The sequence below is a fragment of the Pseudoliparis swirei genome, chromosome 5 (genome assembly GCF_029220125.1).
Source record: "Pseudoliparis swirei isolate HS2019 ecotype Mariana Trench chromosome 5, NWPU_hadal_v1, whole genome shotgun sequence".
Taxonomy (NCBI): domain Eukaryota; kingdom Metazoa; phylum Chordata; class Actinopteri; order Perciformes; family Liparidae; genus Pseudoliparis; species Pseudoliparis swirei.
This window is the reverse complement of record NC_079392.1, coordinates 2,484,445-2,503,639: the sequence shown is the minus strand read 5'-3', so window position 1 is coordinate 2,503,639 and position 19,195 is coordinate 2,484,445. Positions and strand designations below refer to the sequence as shown.

At 43.1% G+C, this 19,195-nt stretch overlaps 1 protein-coding gene across 1 annotated transcript in view; it reads right to left on the bottom strand.

Moving 5' to 3' along the window:
* The window catches only part of rabgap1l (RAB GTPase activating protein 1-like), a 75,964-nt gene that overhangs the window by 54,539 nt on the left and 2,230 nt on the right, over window positions 1-19,195 (bottom strand). Inside the window, exons 2-13 of the mRNA XM_056413824.1 lie at window positions 15,344-15,565; window positions 14,562-14,718; window positions 11,525-11,714; window positions 10,996-11,170; window positions 8,514-8,671; window positions 8,210-8,320; window positions 3,235-3,301; window positions 3,042-3,144; window positions 2,781-2,947; window positions 665-788; window positions 382-475; window positions 142-292 (exon numbers count right to left, since the gene is read on the bottom strand). Of these exons, the coding sequence (XP_056269799.1) occupies window positions 142-292; window positions 382-475; window positions 665-788; window positions 2,781-2,947; window positions 3,042-3,144; window positions 3,235-3,301; window positions 8,210-8,320; window positions 8,514-8,671; window positions 10,996-11,170; window positions 11,525-11,714; window positions 14,562-14,718; window positions 15,344-15,496 (1,650 nt within the window). The 5' untranslated portion in view covers window positions 15,497-15,565. The remainder of the gene's footprint in view (window positions 1-141; window positions 293-381; window positions 476-664; window positions 789-2,780; window positions 2,948-3,041; window positions 3,145-3,234; window positions 3,302-8,209; window positions 8,321-8,513; window positions 8,672-10,995; window positions 11,171-11,524; window positions 11,715-14,561; window positions 14,719-15,343; window positions 15,566-19,195) is intronic.

The following is a 19,195-nucleotide window of genomic DNA, read 5'->3' as shown; positions in this document are numbered from 1 at the left end:
AGAAGTAACTAGTAACTGTAACTAATTACTAATTTTCAGTAACTTGCCCAACACTGGTTCTTACCTTGGTGATGAGGATGCGGTAGTGTGTGTGTGTGTGTGCGCGTGCGTGTGTCTTTGTGTGCGTGTGTGTGTTCTTACCTTGGTGATGAGGATGCGGTAGTTCTCCAGCAGGTCGTGGTTGTCGTGGCAACCGGCCAGCAGCTGCCAGACTTCGGCTCTCAGTGGTTCTGGGATGCCGCTCCGGACCAGCGACGGCAAACCCTTCGGCCGCGTGGTCAGGTTCCCGTGCCTGAGACACGCAGAGGTCACGCACAGGTCACGTAATAACTCTTTAACTTCTTTGTGCTGAGGACAACCGGAAAAGGAAAGGAGACGCACCATATGGTGAGGATTCCTCCCCAGGACTCCAGGATCTTCTCAGGACAGTCTTTGGAAACGTCTCCCGTCCCACTCGAGATCTCACTGTCGCTATCTACAGGTGTTAACATACATGTACACACAGGTGTTAACATACATGTACACACAGGTGTTAACATACATGTACACACACACACTAGAATGTGCATGATTGGTGATTATGTGGCATAGCTTCTATATATATGATAAACTTAACTGATGGGTAGAAACAAGGGAGAGAGAGAGAAAAGAGGGACACCCATACCTTCATCAGCCTCCTCTTCCTCAGTGGGCGTGGCCTGTTGTCCTTCGTTGCTCCTGTCTGCCTCCCGCTGAAGACTCACCACCTCGTAGACAGCGTCGCTCTGACTCGCCCTCTCTGGGGTCTGCTACACACACATGTACACACACACGTACACACACACGTACACATACACACACACACAGATAAGGCACTTTTTTGTTGAAGTTGAAATTTTTCTATGATTTTAGAAGAGTTTTGGAAAATCATTGATGCTAATACAAAGCATTATCGATTATACTGATATATATATACAGGACTGTCTCAGAAAATTAGAATATTGTGATAAAGTTCTTTATTTTCTGTAATGCAATTAAAAAAATATTAAATATTAAAAGAATAAAAGGCTTGCAATATTTCAGTTGATTTGTAATGAATCCAGAATGCATGACATTTTTGTTTTTTTAATTGCATTACAGAAAATAAAGAACTTTATCACAATATTCTAATTTTCTGAGACAGTCCTGTATATATATAATATCAGATATGACTAGTTAACCAATAGATGACTGTAAGTATCTTTAATGCTATACTTGTTCATACTGACGAGGTGCAGTGATTCAACCATGAGGCGCCGCAGAGCCTCAGACAATCAGATGCTCCAGTGATGAGCTGTAAACACTTTGACATATGCTAATCCCTTCAAGCACAGGAGAGGAGGAGGAGGAGGAGGAGGAGGAGGATCCAGTGTGAAGATGTTCACTTGAAGCGTGGCAGCCAAAGAAGCAACAGAGTTGGTGAGCGAGCACAGAGCTCCTGGACCGGTGTTTCCTGGACGGATGTCGGTTCTCATGTATTTATTTACATATATATATATATAAATAAATACATATTTAAATATATAAATAAATATCTAAATAAACAAATATATATAAATAAATATATATAAATATACCATGTATATATATATATGTATAGACTCATTCTGAGACGTTTACCCAGATAATGACTCCTTTTGGACAGAAAATACACATAATATAATATACACATAATAATATAATAGCGTTACATATTTCGTCTGTATCACCTCTGATTACCATCTTCCACAAAAAAAAAAAATGCTCCACAATATAATCTTTTAATTAGCTCTTAACCACAGCACCAGTCCGACGCGGAGGAGATAACGAGCGCAGGCAATCACAGCGCCGCAGTTAATTACCCCGCATGCCAATAAAGAGCCGGAGCCTCTTATTAGCTGCGACGCTTCCTCACGCTCGGCTGCTCGCCGGCTCCCCGCGGCCCGCCGGAGGAGATTCTTTTAGCGGGAAAGAGGCGGCGTGCGGCTTAACCGTGTTTTCTTTAAAGCTCGCCGTCCTCGTCGTCGGCGGGAGGCGAGCGAATGAGCTTCTAAAGAAACTCAGGGGCGGAAGGTTGAGGGTGTGTGATGTCATCCGTTAGACGTGAACCAGAGCGTCTGGGATGTCGTGGATTTGGGGGATTATTCGCTCACGGGATAAAACGTGACAACCGGGTTGACGAGTTTAGGGAACGACGTGTTGCGCAACAACGCAGCAGCTCGAGGGAGGGATGGAGAGAGAGGGATGGAGGGAGGGATGGACATCTGACGGCGGGATATTTGCATCTTTTGAGCATGTTTCTGTTCAGCCTCTGACCTCCTCCTCCACTCCTCCTCTGACCTCCTCCCCCACTCCACTCCTCCTCAGAGCCACATTTCCCTTCTTCGTGGAGATCTCAGGCCGAGTTGTGGCGTGAGACCCTCGTGATGTTGGACTACGTCGGTAACCTTACATAACTTTGTGAAACCAACATGGCCGACACCTTTTCCGTCACTCTGATCATGTATTTAAGTTGTGAAATTGACTTCATGTTCGACTTCTACTCTTTGCAATAAGAATAGAATGATAACAATTTGGATCGGAGGCGCTTTATATACTGATAATAATACCCAAAGGGGTTATTTACATTAATGTTAAATGAATGTGGGAAATCATTCGCACCATATTGACCAATCCTACAACCAGCCAATCAGAAACCAACCGTCCATCAGCCAACCGGTAAGATCCTACACCCTGTGAACTATGACCCAGAGGTTCTGGGAGGTCTCAGTCAGTAGCGGTACCTGTCTGAGTGTGAGGTAGAAGCTCTCGCTGAAGGTCTTGCGGCTGAAGTACCAGAAGCGTTCGTTGGACGGATAGACCCGGACCAGAGACTCCAGCAGGAACCGGACCGGCTCCACCACCTCAGTGACCACCAGGTCCACCGCCACCGTCATGTAGACCTGCTTATCTGGAACAAACACAAATGTCCTGTGAGGAGGCCACGCCCCCCGGTGGATGCCAATCTGTGTGACATCATTCAGGGGCCCCGTGATGTTTCTCACCTTTGGGCGTGTCCTCGTTCAGCTGCTGGAAGGCGGCCATGTTGGGGTTCCACTTCCCAGTGATCACGTAGGCCTTCCCATCGGAGCTCCTCCCCATCGACTCCTGACGAGGCATCAATGCAAGGGTTAAAATATGAATGCAAGGGTTAAAATATGAATGCATGTGTTATTATCTGAGCTGCATGTTGCTCACCATGTCCAGCAGGTGCATTCCGCTGTTACAGACTTTCTGTCCCGGACTCAGCAGCATCCCAAAACACCTGGAGGGGAAACACGGGAGGTACAACGACAAATCAAGATTCACTAAGTCCACAAAGGAAACGGAATATGTCAAACAATCAAGTGACCAGACTACCTCATTAATAATGTCAGAATAACAACAGGGTTCATCCACATGACCAATGCACAGGTTCATCCTCATGACCAATGAACAGGGTTCATCCACATGACCAATGAACAGGTTCATCCTCATGACCAATGAACAGGGTTCATCCTCATGACCAATGCACAGGTTCATCCACATGACCAATGAACAGGTTCATCCTCATGACCAATGAACAGGTTCATCCACATGACCAATGAACAGGTTCATCCTCATGACCAATGAACAGGTTCATCCACATGACCAATGAACAGGTTCATCCACATGACCAATGAACAGGTTCATCACCATGACCAATGAACAGGTTCATCCTCATGACCAATGAACAGGTTCATCCACATGACCAATGAACAGGTTCATCCACATGACCAATGAACAGGTTCATCCACATGACCAATGAACAGGTTCATCCTCATGACCAATGAACAGGTTCATCCACATGACCAATGAACAGGTTCATCCTCATGACCAATGAACAGGTTCATCCATGACCAATGAACAGGTTCATCCTCATGACCAATGAACAGGTTCATCCACATGACCAATGAACAGGTTCATCCTCATGACCAATGAACAGGTTCATCCACATGACCAATGAACAGGTTCATCCTCATGACCAATGAACAGGTTCATCCTCATGACCAATGAACAGGTTCATCCACATGACCAATGAACAGGTTCATCTACATGACCAATGAACAGGTTCATCCTCATGACCAATGAACAGGTTCATCCACATGACCAATGAACAGGTTCATCCTCATGACCAATGAACAGGTTCATCCTCATGACCAATGAACAGGTTCATCCTCATGACCAATGAACAGGTTCATCCACATGACCAATGAACAGGTTCATCCTCATGACCAATGAACAGGTTCATCCACATGACCAATGAACAGGTTCATCCTCATGACCAATGAACAGGTTCATCCTCATGACCAATGAACAGGTTCATCCACATGACCAATGAACAGGTTCATCCACATGACCAATGAACAGGTTCATCCTCATGACCAATGAACAGGTTCATCCACATGACCAATGAACAGGTTCATCCTCATGTCCAATGAACAGGTTCATCCACATGACCAATGAACAGGTTCATCCATCTGACCAATGAACAGGTTCATCCTCATGTCCAATGAACAGGTTCATCCTCATGACCAATGAACAGGTTCATCTACATGACCAATGAACAGGTTCATCCACATGACCAATGAACAGGTTCATCCTCATGGTGACCAATGGGTTTCCAGGACTTTTTCAGGACTTTAAACCACATTTCTATGACCAAATATTTTGTAAACTCTCAGTGCATGAAAAAGTGAGAAAATGTTATATTTAAGTTACGGTGCGTTCACTTGCAGCGCGGAAAAATGTGCAGGTATGAAAGAGCATATGCCAGCTTACATTTAGAGTGTCATTCTTTTAAAAGCATATTAATTATTTAAAACTCAGCGGAAATGAACACAATAGAATATAATAGATTTCCATGACTTTTCCAAAACTTTGGTGATTTTCTTTTCTTCCCAGGACTTTTCACGGTCTGGAAATATCTATTTTACAAATTCCAGGACTTTTCCAGGTTTTCCATGACCGTATGAACCCTGTGATGTCTGTTGACCAACGTGCAACGCTGAAGCCATGAAGGGCTTCAGCGTTGCACGTTGGTCAACCAGAAGGTGTAAAGTCCCTTCAGCTTTGGGTCGGAGGCGCCATCTAGTGGCCAGCGTGGGAACCTCGCAGTTAAAAAAAAAAAATGCATCGTACAAGAATATCTTATAATATGTTTATATTATACAGCTAACCCAGGAATGAGGAGGGATCCATACATCATACTGTACAGCGTATTAATTTATTTAATTAGCCTTTATGACCAGTTTACAATGAAAATGAATAAAATAAAGAAGGATAAAGAAGAAAGGATCAGTTCTGAACACAGTAAGGGTTTCCATAGAGGCTAAAGATAGAGAGGGCAGGTGTGGGAGCGATAGGAGGTGAGGGGATGGAGGGGGGGGGGATGACCTAGTTCTTCTTCGCTGTTCGAGCACGCAGACGCATTAAAATGATTTAACTGCCCTGTGGGGGCATCGTTTTTATTATGCTCTATTTGGGTGGTTGGACCACAATATTTAACCTCTAAATAAGTAAATAAGTAAAGTTTATTTATTTTTGCACTTATCACAGACAAAGTGTCACAAAGTGCAGTTACAGGAGTCAATTAAAACAATTTGTCAATAACAGGGTCCGAAACATTTCAACAGTTACAAGTACAATACACTGTAAAAGATGGCGCAGTAAAATAAATAAACATATATAATATGTAAATAATAGATATATATTATATATAAATATAATAAATTATATCATATATATATAATATTCATGTTATATATATTATATGTATGTATATAAAATATATGACATATATATGACAAATATATAATATACATAAATATATATATATATATAAAATATACTTATATATGACGTATATATAATATATATATATATTTTATATATAATAGATATATAATATATACATATATATAAACTAGGGCTGTGAAACGATTAAAATTTTTAATCGGATTAATCACAGGTTTCTGTGGATTAATCATGATTTATCACATATTTCCGATATTCTCGGTATATTTTGTGAGAACATAGAGATTTATGACAAAAGACGGATATATACATTTATACATTCTTCTATACAATGGTGCTGCAACTCAGCAGTTATTTAGCAGTTTTCTTCCATATGGAACATTAATACATCTTCATCCTAAACAGAATGTTTAACCCTCCTGTTGCCTTTCGGGTCAATTTGACCCCATTCAATGTTTAATGTCGGTGTTCTTTGGGGTCAATTTGACCCCAGGCTGTTTTTCACTGTGTCAAACATATAAGAAATATCAACTTTTTTATTTATTTAAAGGGCTATTTAGGTAGTCAACAAACAAACATAAAGTACCTCACACTTAAACTTGGGAAGCAATATTAATTCTAATAATTTTCTGGAGGTTTTAATTGCTGGGGTCAAATTGACCCCGAGGGTAAATTATGTTAGTAAATGTAAAGGTAACAGGAGGGTTAAACAGAACATTTTTCTCTTGTTTGTCAACCATTAACTCCACCATGATACAATCTAAAGGTGGACAGATTGACAAGTGACTTTTTTTTTGCTCGGTCCCGATGCGCGCGCACGGAGCTCTGTGGCGCGCCAGACGGAGATCGATAAGTGTTAACGCGACGCGAAGAGACAGAAATGACATGCTGCTGTGGAGATACGATCAACAACAGACGTTTAGTTTAATAAAAGAACAAAGACGTGCTCTAGAGCAGGGGTCCCCAAAGTGAATAAATAAAGCTTTACATTTTTTTTTTTTTAATCAGTCGGAAAAATATTTTATTTTGAAAAAGGACCGGATCCACCCATGTGTACGTCTGAGTTCAGGAGTCTTAAAGTTTGCGTTTACCGCTGCAGGTAAGTCTCACGCGCCGAACCCTCTGCTGGCGGCACAGTGCCAAAGAATCGTAAAACATATTCAACCTGCTCAATGAATTCTGTCACTTCAGGGAAATGACAACTGTTTTCAAGTTGGCCGATAAAGTCGCTGCTGCAGGGCGAGTGAACAGCGGAACATTCTACATGTTTCAGACGTTGACCGAGTGGAAGAGGCTTTTAAAAGAGTTTGAGCGGTACTCCAACCACAAAAGACCCGACTGCAAAAGAATAGACCTGCAACCCATTTGTAAACAAACCCACCCGGTGAATCGAGCCCGTCCGAGCTAGAAAAAAATGTGCTGGAGATGCAAATGACGGTGGCCTTAAGGGACATTTCACACAACAACTCTGCCGGTGTTCTAATGACAGCGACCAGAACTCGGTGAGGAGCAGCGGACCAAACACACGTCTGTGTCTCCGTCTCCATTAGCGGCTCGTTGCAGGTAAACAAGCGCACGGCTCACACTAATTCGGCGAAATGATGAGTTGTAGTTTTGGCACTTTATGCCCTTCGTATAATTGTATTACGTCATTTATATTGCCGGTCCGTGGAAATTATTTCTGACACGGAACCGGTCCGTGGCTCAAAAAAGGTTGGGGACCACTGCTCTAGAGAACATGTCAGGGGGCGGGCCAATCTTTTTAATGTCATGCGATCTACCGACACTACGCCGCGATCGACTGGCAGGTCGCGATCGACGTGTTGAGACCCTGATCTACAGGAAGTAGAAGTCGTCACAAGGTTTCCGGAGGTGAACCTGCGGAAGGATCATTACCGATGAACAGACCGTCTGCATGAGAGCGGACAGAGTTCAGATTGAAGTGGTGGATTGGAAGCTCATTTTGCAAGTGACTTTTTTTCGTCCCGATGTGCGCGCACACGCCGGCATCCGAGCTCTGCGGCGAGCGAGACGGAGATCGGAGTCGTGTTAACGCGACACTAGAGACAGAATGACATGCTGCTGGAGAGACGACCAACAACAGACGGATTGGAAGCTCATTCTGCGCATGCGTTAAATGCGTTAAAAAAAATAACGAAGTTAAACCTGTAATTGAATTAACGCGTTATTTTTCACAGCACTAATATAAACATAACTGAGGAGATCAAAAGCAGAACATAGAATATTTATCGTATGAACAGGTATGTTTTCAGATGGAGTTTAAATGATATTATGGAACATGTAAACCTTCGGGTTGCAGATGAATCAGATGAAATCTCATCCCTCAGTAATCCTGCATCATCATCATCATCATCTCTTCTCTCTCGGTAATCCTCACCTCTCGATGCCGAGCTCCTTGTTGCACATTTGTTGAACCGACACGACGACCTTCTTCTGGACGCCCTGACGCAGCTTGAAGTAGAATTTATCTCTGTCCTTCGGCACCGGACTGTAGAGGAGAAGAACAGAAAGAACAGAGTTATCACGCATAACCTGGAGAGGTGAAGAACAGAAAGAACAGAGTTATCATGCATAACCTGGAGAAGTGAAGAACAGAAAGAACAGAGTTATCATGCATAACCTGGAGAGGAGAAGAACAGAAGGTGTCCAGAAGCATCAGAGTCTGTGTGAGGGCTCAGTACCTGTAGTGGGCCTTGCCGTCGTCCTCTTTTATTTCCAAGGTCACGGTGAAGGTGTAGAGGTCACCGTCGGGCAGACTGGACAGAGACGTGTCCCTGATGTCCGCCGGCCGGGAGGAACGTCGAAACGCTGTGGAGAAACTGTACAGGATACGACTCACCTGGAGGGGGAAAGACAAGACAATAGGAAACATTACAGGTAGGAAGACAAGGAAGTAGGAAAGATAAAGAATAAAAACATAAAATAAATCTATTTTCCTTAAAGTACAACGTTGTGAAAGAATATATAACCAATATATACAAATAGAAATGAGCTAAACATAATAAATAAAAGAGTTAAATAGAAGTTGACATTATTGAGAAAACAAGAGAGACACCAGCGCCCTCTGCTGGTCTCACTAGGTATTGGACTCGAGTAAATCTACCATTTCACTCTGAAACGTCTGTTTTTTACGACGGAATGCACAACAAATAATAAAATACTGTATTATTATTATTCAAATAAACACAGTATTACTGTGTGTTTATATTAGAGTCTGGCCTTGTGGAGGTGTTCTGTAATCATTAGTTAGCGGGTAGATAAACTCATACGCTCCACTCTTCTGGTCAATGAGGATTTAAATTACAACACGTCACTTACTAAATGTTTTAAATTTTACGTTATTAAAAGGAAACCAAAAGTAAAAATGTGGAACACACAATGTGGATGAGCTACTAAATACTTTTTTCCTTTTTCCTGTTTTTCTAATCGCATAACTACCCCACAGAAAGTCTCACATGTCATGTTACTGAACGCAGTTCTGGTTCACACAGCCGTGTGAAAGCCCAACTGTGTGTCACGTTGTAGGATATTGTGAATATATATATATTAGTGCTGTGAAAAATAACGCGTTAACTCAGTTAATTCAATTACAGGTTTAACTAGGTTTTTTTTTTTAACGCATTTAACGCATGCGCAGAATGAGCTTCCAATCCGTCTGTTGTTGGTCGTCTGGACGAAAAAAAAGTCACTTGCAGAATGAGCTTCCAATCCACCACTTCAATCTGAACTCTGTCCGCTCTCATGCAGACGGTCTGTTCATCGGTAATGATCCTTCCGCAGGTTCACCTCCGGAAACCTTGTTACGACTTTTACTTCCTGTAGATCAGGGTCTCAACACGTCGATCGCGGCGTAGTGTCGGTAGATCGCATGACATTAAAGAGATTGGCCCGCCCCCTGACATGTTCTCTATAGCACGTCTTTGTTCTTTTATTAAACTAAACGTCTGTTGTTGATCGTATCTCCACAGCAGCATGTCATTTCTGTCTCTTCGCGTTGCGTTAACACTTATCGATCTGTGTCTGGCGCGCCACAGAGCTCCGTGCGCGCGCATCGGGACCGAGCAAAAAAAAAGTCACTTGTCAATCTGTCCCCGTGTCCGGGCCGGTGAGGTTTCAGCTTTGCAGCGGTGTCCCCGCCGTCCCTTTCATCACGGCCCAGTTCATGAAGAAAACCCACACAGTCAGTTTGCCTCAGCAGCTGCTAGAGGAAGACTAGAGGCCTTTAGATTGTATCATGGTGGAGTTAATGGTTGACAAACAAGAGAAACATGTTCTGTTTAACCCTCCTGTTACCTTTACATTTACGAACATATTTTACCCTCGGGGTCAATTTGACCCCAGCAATTAAAACCTCCAGAAAATTATTAGAATTAATATTGCTTCCCAAGTTTAAGTGTGAGGTACTTTATGTTTGTTGACTACCTAAATAGCCCTTTAAATAAATAAAAAAGTTGATATTTCTTAAATGTTTGACACAGTGAAAAACAGCCTGGGGTCAAATTGACCCCAAAGAACACCGACATTAAACATTGAATGGGGTCAAATTGACCCGAAAGGTAACAGGAGTGTTAAACATTCTGTTTAGGATGAAGATGTATTAATGTTCCATATGGAAGAAAACTGCTAAATAACTGCTGAGTTGCAGCACCATTGTATAGAAGAATGTAAAAATGTATATATCCGTCTTTTGTCATAAATCTCTATGTTCTCACAAAATATACCGAGAATATCGGTAATATGTGATTAATCATGATTAATCCACAAAAACCTGTGATTAACCCGATTAAATATTTTAATCGTTTCACAGCCCTAATATATATACACACACACGTGTATATATATATATATAATATATATACATACATATATTATATCACATATATATTACAGATAATATATATCAAATATGCATTTAATATATATATAAATATAATACATATAATAAATATATATATAATATGCATTTAATATATATATATAAATATATATATGCATTTGATATACATATATAAAAATATAAAAAAATAATATATATAATATTTAAATATAATATATAACATGAATTTAATATATATATATATATATATATATATCAAATATATATAATATAATATATCTATTTATATAAATATATAAATATAAACATAACTGAGTGTAACTCACAGCCTCTTTGATGTGGCAGGAGAAGACGTGGATCTGGAAGTCCTCGGCGCTCCGGTAGCTCTCGGTGAAGGAGAAACAATCACTTTCCACCGAACCCTCGTTTCCTCGAGCGCAGAACAAGACCTTGTAGATGGGAAAGGAGGCGATCTCGGTGCCGGTGGCCTGGTCTGCAATCCTGGAGGGACATTTCATTTTATAGGGGAACAAAAAAAAGACGTAAGAGTCAGTGTAACAAGTTAAAGATAGCACATTTATATTCATGCTCTCTACACAGCCGACTGGACTCTCTATATAGAACACCTGGTGCAGTTACACTGCACAATAAACAAGCCTTAGAGACTTCAAGGAGCTCATCATGAAGCCATGAGATACGATGAAAGAGACCGAGGTGGAAGACGATGAAGAAGAAGTAGAAGAAGAAGAATAACAAGGACAAGAAGACGAAGACAAAGACAAAGCAGAAGAAAACAAAGAACAAGAGAAAGAAGGAGAATACGAAGAAGAAGAACAAGAGGAGGAGGCGTCTGACCTGACGGAGCCGTCGGGGCCACAGGGCACGTGCAGCGTGACGGGGACGGGCACGGCACTCTCGGCCCTCAGGGTGACCATCGCCCGCTGGGCCTCGGCCTCGCTGCGCGGCGCCTTCACCCAGGTGCAGCCCAGGTAGGACAGCTTGTTGAACTGGACGCTGTCCTCCTCCAGCGCGGGGGGGCAGCAGTCTGAGGACACGGAGACACGGAGGGACGTCATCACAGAGGAGAAACCAGAGAGGTGGAGGTCATCACAGAGGAGAAAACAGAGAGGTGGAGGTCATCACAGAGGAGAACCAGAGAGGTGGAGGTCATCACAGAGGAGAAAACAGAGAGGTGGAGGTCATCACAGAGGAGAACCAGAGAGGTGGAGGTCATCACAGAGGAGAAACCAGAGAGGTGGAGGTCATCACAGAGGAGAACCACAGAGGTGGAGGTCATCACAGAGGAGAAACCAGAGAGGTGGAGGTCATCACAGAGGAGAAACCAGAGAGGTGAAGGTCATCACAGAGGAGAACCAGAGAGGTGGAGGTCATCACAGAGGAGAAACCAGAGAGGTGGAGGTCATCACAGAGGAGAAACCAGAGAGGTGAAGGTCATCACAGAGGAGAACCAGAGAGGTGAAGGTCATCACAGAGGAGAACCAGAGAGGTGGAGGTCATCACAGAGGAGAAACCAGAGAGGTGGAGGTCATCACAGAGGAGAACCAGAGAGGTGGAGGTCATCACAGAGGAGAAAACAGAGAGGTGGAGGTCATCACAGAGGAGAACCAGAGAGGTGGAGGTCATCACAGAGTAGAACCAGAGAGGTGGAGGTCATCACAGAGGAGAAACCAGAGAGGTGGAGGTCATCACAGAGAGGAACCAGAGAGGTAGAGGTCATCACAGAGGAGAAACCAGAGAGGTGGAGGTCATCACAGAGGAGAAACCAGAGAGGTGGAGGTCATCACAGAGGAGAACCAGAGAGGTGGAGGTCATCACAGAGGAGAACCAGAGAGGTGGAGGTCATCACAGAGGAGAACCAGAGAGGTGGAGGTCATCACAGAGGAGAACCAGAGAGGTGAAGGTCATCACAGAGGAGAACCAGAGAGGTGGAGGTCATCACAGAGGAGAAACCAGAGAGGTGAAGGTCATCCCAGAGGAGAAAACAGAGAGGTGGAGGTCGTCACAGAGGAGAAACCAGAGAGGTGGAGGTCATCACAGAGGAGAACCAGAGAGGTGGAGGTCATCACAGAGGAGAACCAGAGAGGTGGAGGTCATCACAGAGGAGAACCAGAGAGGTGAAGGTCATCACAGAGGAGAACCAGAGAGGTGGAGGTCATCACAGAGGAGAACCAGAGAGGTGAAGGTCATCACAGAGGAGAACCAGAGAGGTGGAGGTCATCACAGAGGAGAACCAGAGAGGTGGAGGTCATAGAGTAGAACCAGAGAGGTGGAGGTCATCACAGAGGAGAACCAGAGAGGTGGAGGTCATCACAGAGGAGAAACCAGAGAGGTGAAGGTTATCCCAGAGGAGAAAACAGAGAGGTGGAGGTCATCACAGAGGAGAACCAGAGAGGTGAAGGTCATCACAGAGGAGAAAACGGAGAGGTGGAGGTCATCACAGAGGAGAACCAGAGAGGTGGAGGTCATCACAGAGGAGAACCAGAGAGGTGGAGGTCATCACAGAGGAGAAACCAGAGAGGTGGAGGTCATCACAGAGGAGAACCAGAGAGGTGGAGGTCATCACAGAGGAGAACCAGAGAGGTGGCGGTCATCACAGAGGAGAAACCAGAGAGGTGGAGGGATTCATCAGCTTTCACCACACAGCATGAAGACCGGGGGGGGGGGGATTTATACTTTGGATTTTTCCAATATATCTATATTTTTGGAAAATATATCTATATTTTTTGTAGATATATCATTTTTTTTCAAATATATCTATTTTTTGTCATCATAAAGCAGATCTAAGTGCTTTACTATGCGACTAAATAGACAATATTAAAATGAAAATCTACAACACCACCGTGTAGCATGAATCTGTCATCATGAGAACGTCCTCACAGACCAGAGGATTCAAGAGGAGAGGAAGACGATGAGCAGGAGGTGAAGGAGGACGTCTCTCTGAGATGACCTTTGACCTCCGTACTCTCTCACTTTGCAAACAGGAAGCAGAACAATGAGAGGCACTTCCACTGCTGACTGGCTGCTATTAACCACTTCCTCTCGCCGCACTCAAACACAAAGTGAGTAAAGACGTGAAGAACCAAGTGTGTGCACACGGGGAGACGTGCATAAAGCTAATATATAGATATATATAAATATATATATAATGTGTATAGAATATATAATATAATATCTATATGTATATATAATATATACATAATATACATGTCTATACATATTAGATAATATGTATATATATATATATATAAAATCTACATATATTATATATATATGTATCGTATATATAATATATTATATAATATATACATTATATAATATACGTATATATTTATTATATATATATATATAATAAATACATATAAGATATTATAAATTATATTATATATTTAATGTGTATATAATATATTATATAATTTATATAGAATATACACATATGTATAAACTTGTTCTCCTGTTTTTAGACTGTACAGCTTGTTTAACGATGATGACATCATGCTATGACACGCCTTCATTGGTTGTTTGACAGGATGTTTTCACTCTTATGGATTTAAACCCCAAAGCCTTGCAGAGGGATTGTAGCCCTGGTGGTGCCAGCGTCCTGCCCCTGCCTTTGAGCAGGGCAGCGTTGACCCCTGTGAGTACGTCGTTGTTTGCGCTCATGTTTGTTCAGCGCTCGTTGATTTACAGAACGAGTCAATGTCACCGAGTTCAGACGCCGGCCTTCATCCTCTGATGTAAAACCACATGTCTGGAGGGCAGCGGCAGGCAGGCGAAGACGATGTCACGAGCAGGCGACTACGTCACATGCAGGCGACTACGTCACATGCAGAACTAAAGAAGCCGACATGGAGACTCAGGACTGTGAGTGGACCTGAGGGTGCAGGTGTGGGCTCCAGGACTCGGTCCTCCGAGTCCTCGTGCTTCTCCATCTTCTCCACGTTGCTCTTCTCCACCTTCACCTCGTTGTCATCGTCGTCCAGCATCTCCTCCATCGCCTTCTCCAGCTGCTCGCTGCCATTCACAGACATCTGAGAGAAAGGGAAGGAGAGCATTAAGGGGGAGGGCAGAGAAGAGAGGGGGAGAAAGAAAGACACGGAAAGAAATATGAAGACAGAGAGGAGCTTCCTGGACCAATGAATTATAAATAATATACAATTAATATATATATATAATAATTATACATATATATAATTATATATATTAATTATATATAACATTATTATATATATATAAATACATTATAATAATTATACATATATAATAGTACTTGTATAAAAGTATATATATATAATTATTATGATATATATAATGATACTTATACATATACCTATATATAATTATATATACTTATATATATTATTATTATAAATCTATAATAATAATAAATATAAAATCATTATATATATATATATATATAATAATAAATATATATATATAATTTGTTATTATTATTCCTACTGCAATGCCTAAATGTTCCTGACAAATAAAAGTTAATTGCAAATGTGTACTTTATGCTATTATTTTATCAGTGGCTTAACATCGTCTTTGACTAATAATAATATTCACATTTATTTTAGTTAATTCTGAAACACAATAATTTCACGTGACCCATCCAGGTGGAGGGTCCAGGGTTTGAGTCCCTCAGGTTCTGACCTTGAGTCTGGGCTTGCCCTCGGAGCCCTGCGGTGACCCGGCGGCGCTGGACTGGATCAGAACAAACTCCTCGCTGGTGACCGTGGCAACGGAGGCGACGGACTCGGTGGAGCCGCTGACTTTTCCAAGGGAGGCGGCGCGGTGGTCATCCATGGCTGGCTGGGGGAGACCCGGGTCAACGCTCTCCCCGTCCCGGTCCCGTGAGTTCTGGTCCGCCCAGCTCTGTGGGAGGCAAACAGACTTAGACTACATGCAGCGTCGGAAACACACCGGGGCAAAGGGCAAAAACTGCCCCTAAGAAATATAATGTTGCCCCTGATATCACTAGAGGGGCAACACACGCCCCCAGATTTATGATAATTTAATAATGTTTTGTTGTTGCTGTGTGTTGTGTGTGTCCTGTGTGTACAGCCTGGACTAGGTAGGTACACACAACAATTAATCAATAAACATCATTTTGAATTATAAAAAGTTCTAAGTGTTAATATTTTTATTTATTTATGTTATAACAATTAATATGTGTGAATATATCTATATATTTGCAAATATATCTATAATTTTTTTGTAATTATATCTATATTTTAGTAAATATATCTATATTTATCAATCGAGGCGTCGCACGGAAACAGTCACAAGATCATCTCAGCGAGAGGAGGAAGAGGAGGAGGAGCCATTAACCCGGCTCATAAAAGTAGGCGTGTCTCGTCAGTCCGGAGGCCAAAGATATTGTAACCCGTCATCGTTGAGTTAACGATACCAGCAGGGAGCACGGCGTGTCACACACACACACACACACACACACACACACACACACACACACACACACACACACACACACACACACACACACACACACACACACACACACACACACACACACACACACACACACACACACACACACACACACACACACACACACACACACACACACACACACACACCCTCTGTCTCTGTCTCTCTCTCTGTCTCTCTGTCTCTCTCTCTGTCTCTCCCTCTGTGTCTCTCTCTGTGTCTCTCCCTCTGTGTCTCTCTCTCTGTGTCTCTCTCTGTGTCTCTCTCTGTGTCTCTCTCTGTGTCTCTCTCTGTGTCTCTCTCTGTCTCTCTCTCTGTGTCTCTCTCTGTGTCTCTCTCTGTGTGTCTCTCTCTGTGTCTCTCCCTCTGTGTCTCTCTCTGTGTCTCTCCTCTGTGTCTCTCTCTGTGTCTCTCCCTCTGTGTCTCTCCCTCTGTGTCTCTCCCTCTGTGTCTCTCCCTCTGTGTCTCTCTCTCTGTGTCTCTCCCTCTCTCTCTCTGTGTCTCTCTCTCTGTGTCTCTCCCTCTGTGTCTCTCTCTGTGTCTCTCTCTCTGTGTGTCTCTCTCTGTGTCTCTCTCTCTGTGTCTCTCTCTCTGTGTCTCTCTCTGTGTCTCTCTCTCTGTGTCTCTCTCTCTGTGTCTCTCTCTCTGTGTCTCTCTCTGTCTCTCTCTCTGTGTCTCTCCCTCTGTGTCTCTCCCTCTGTGTCTCTCCCTCTGTGTCTCTCTCTGTGTCTCTCTCTGTGTCTCTCTGTCTCTCTCTCTGTGTCTCTCTCTGTGTCTGTCTCTGTCTCTCTCTGTGTCTCTCTGTGTCTCTCTCTGTGTCTCTCTCTGTGTCTCTCCCTCTGTGTCTCTCCCTCTGTGTCTCTCCCTCTGTGTGTCTCTCTCTGTGTCTCTCTCTCTGTGTCTCTCCCTCTGTGTCTCTCCCTCTGTGTGTCTCCCTCTGTGTCTCTCTCTGTGTCTCTCTCTCTGTGTCTCTCCCTCTGTGTCTCTCTCTCTGTGTCTCTCTGTGTCTCTCTCTGTGTCTCTCTCTCTGTGTCTCTCTCTGTGTCTCTCTCTGTGTCTCTCCCTCTGTGTCTCTCCCTCTGTGTCTCTCCCTCTGTGTCTCTCCCTCTCCCTCTGTGTCTCTCCCTCTGTGTCTCACCCCGAGCACCGGGATAACCGGACATATCTCACCTGGGAGGGTGAGGGTGTGTGTGGGTGTGTTTGTGTGCGTCAAAAGGACACACATGAATACTGGTGTGTGTGTGAACTTAAAGGGCCGGTGCAAACTTTTCCTTTTGCCCCCCATCTTTTCTTTGTTGCCTCTTTAGGTTAAGTTAATAAAGACTCCATGTGTAACTCGTCTCATAACGACTGCATCTGTTCCCTCTGAATGATAATAATGATCATAATAAAGTAACTCAGCGTGAACAGCGTCATGGCAACGTGGGAAAACCTGTTTATGTGTCTCTGGGTAGAAAAAATAAAACACCGTTGTGTTTGTTGTTGGGATTAAATGAACTCCTGAAGACGGTGAAACTATAATTTCTTCATGTTTGTGTCTGTAATTAATGGAGGATTTAGTCCAGCGTGACTCCTGAGAACAGGAACCAGGTAGAGCAGGTGACCCACAGAGAGACCCGTGAGACTGAAACCTCGTCTGAGGCTGTGTGTGTGTGTGTGTGTGTGTGTGTGTATACGTGAGTCAAAGGGACACATGTGAATAATGGTGTTTGTGTGTGTGTGTGTGTTCACATTGCATTTCCTTATATTTTTAAACGTATATGTAAAACATCAGTTGGCGAAAAATCAACATTTAAAGGGCCGGTGCAAACTTTTCCTTTTGACCGCCATCTTTTCTTTGGCGTCTCTTTTGGTTGACAGTCAGTCCTAAAGATGAGCCAGGTAGAGCCATGCAGGTAGAGCCATGCAGGTAGAGCAATGCAGGTAGAGCCATGCAGGTAGAGCCATGCAGGTAGAGCAATGCAGGTAGAGCCATGCAGGTAGAGCCATGCAGGTAGAGCCATGCAGGTAGAGCCATGCAGGTAGAGCCATGCAGGTAGAGCCATGCAGGTAGAGTCATGCAGGTAGAGCCAGGTAGAGCCAGGTAGAGCCATGCAGGTAGAGCCAGGTAGAGCCAGGTAGAGCCAGGTAGAGCCAGGTGACTCCCCAGAGGATCTGTCCTCCTTTGTGACTGAAACCTGCTTTGAGGCTCGGGTGGCGACACAATATTGTGACACATTTACACGTCACATCCAAAATCAAGTTCAAGTATATCACGAAGCATGTCGTCATGACAACCTGTCTTACACGATCATGAATAGGACGACGCAACACAGGACTCCTAATGGAGCCACGATAAATCACCAGCTCATTAGTTCCTGCTCTACTGGTTCGTCCCCTGGCTGCCGGATACTTCACTTCTGGATAAACTGTCCCCACCGAGACAAAGGGCCATTGTTCCTGGAGCCGGGCGCTTGTCAGCCTCTACCTGTTCATTAGTGTTTAAACATCCACAATCTAACTTATCGGAGCTCTACACCTGTTAAATAAATGTTGCTTATATCAACCTAGAAGCAGATTGTGCAACTCAACAGGATTACTTCATAGCTGCACTTGCAAAATAGATCAAAAGTGGAAGTCAACCTAACAACCTGATGGATGTACAACGTAAGACAACATGTGTAGTAACACACATTAACAATGGGGACTTTATCATAACAATACAACATGTGTAGTTACACACATTAACAACGGGGACTTTATCATAACAATACAACATGTGTAGTAACACACATTAACAACGGGGACTTTATCATAACAAGACAACATGTGTAGTTACACACATTAACAACGGGGACTTTATCATAACAATACAACATGTGTTACACAACTTTATCATAACAAGACAACATGTGTAGTTACACACATTAACAATGGGACTTTATCATAACAATACAAGTTACACACATTAACACGGGGATGTGTACACACATTAACAACGGGACTTTATCATAACAATACAACATGTGTAGTTACACACATTAACAACGGGACTTTATCATAACAATACAACATGTG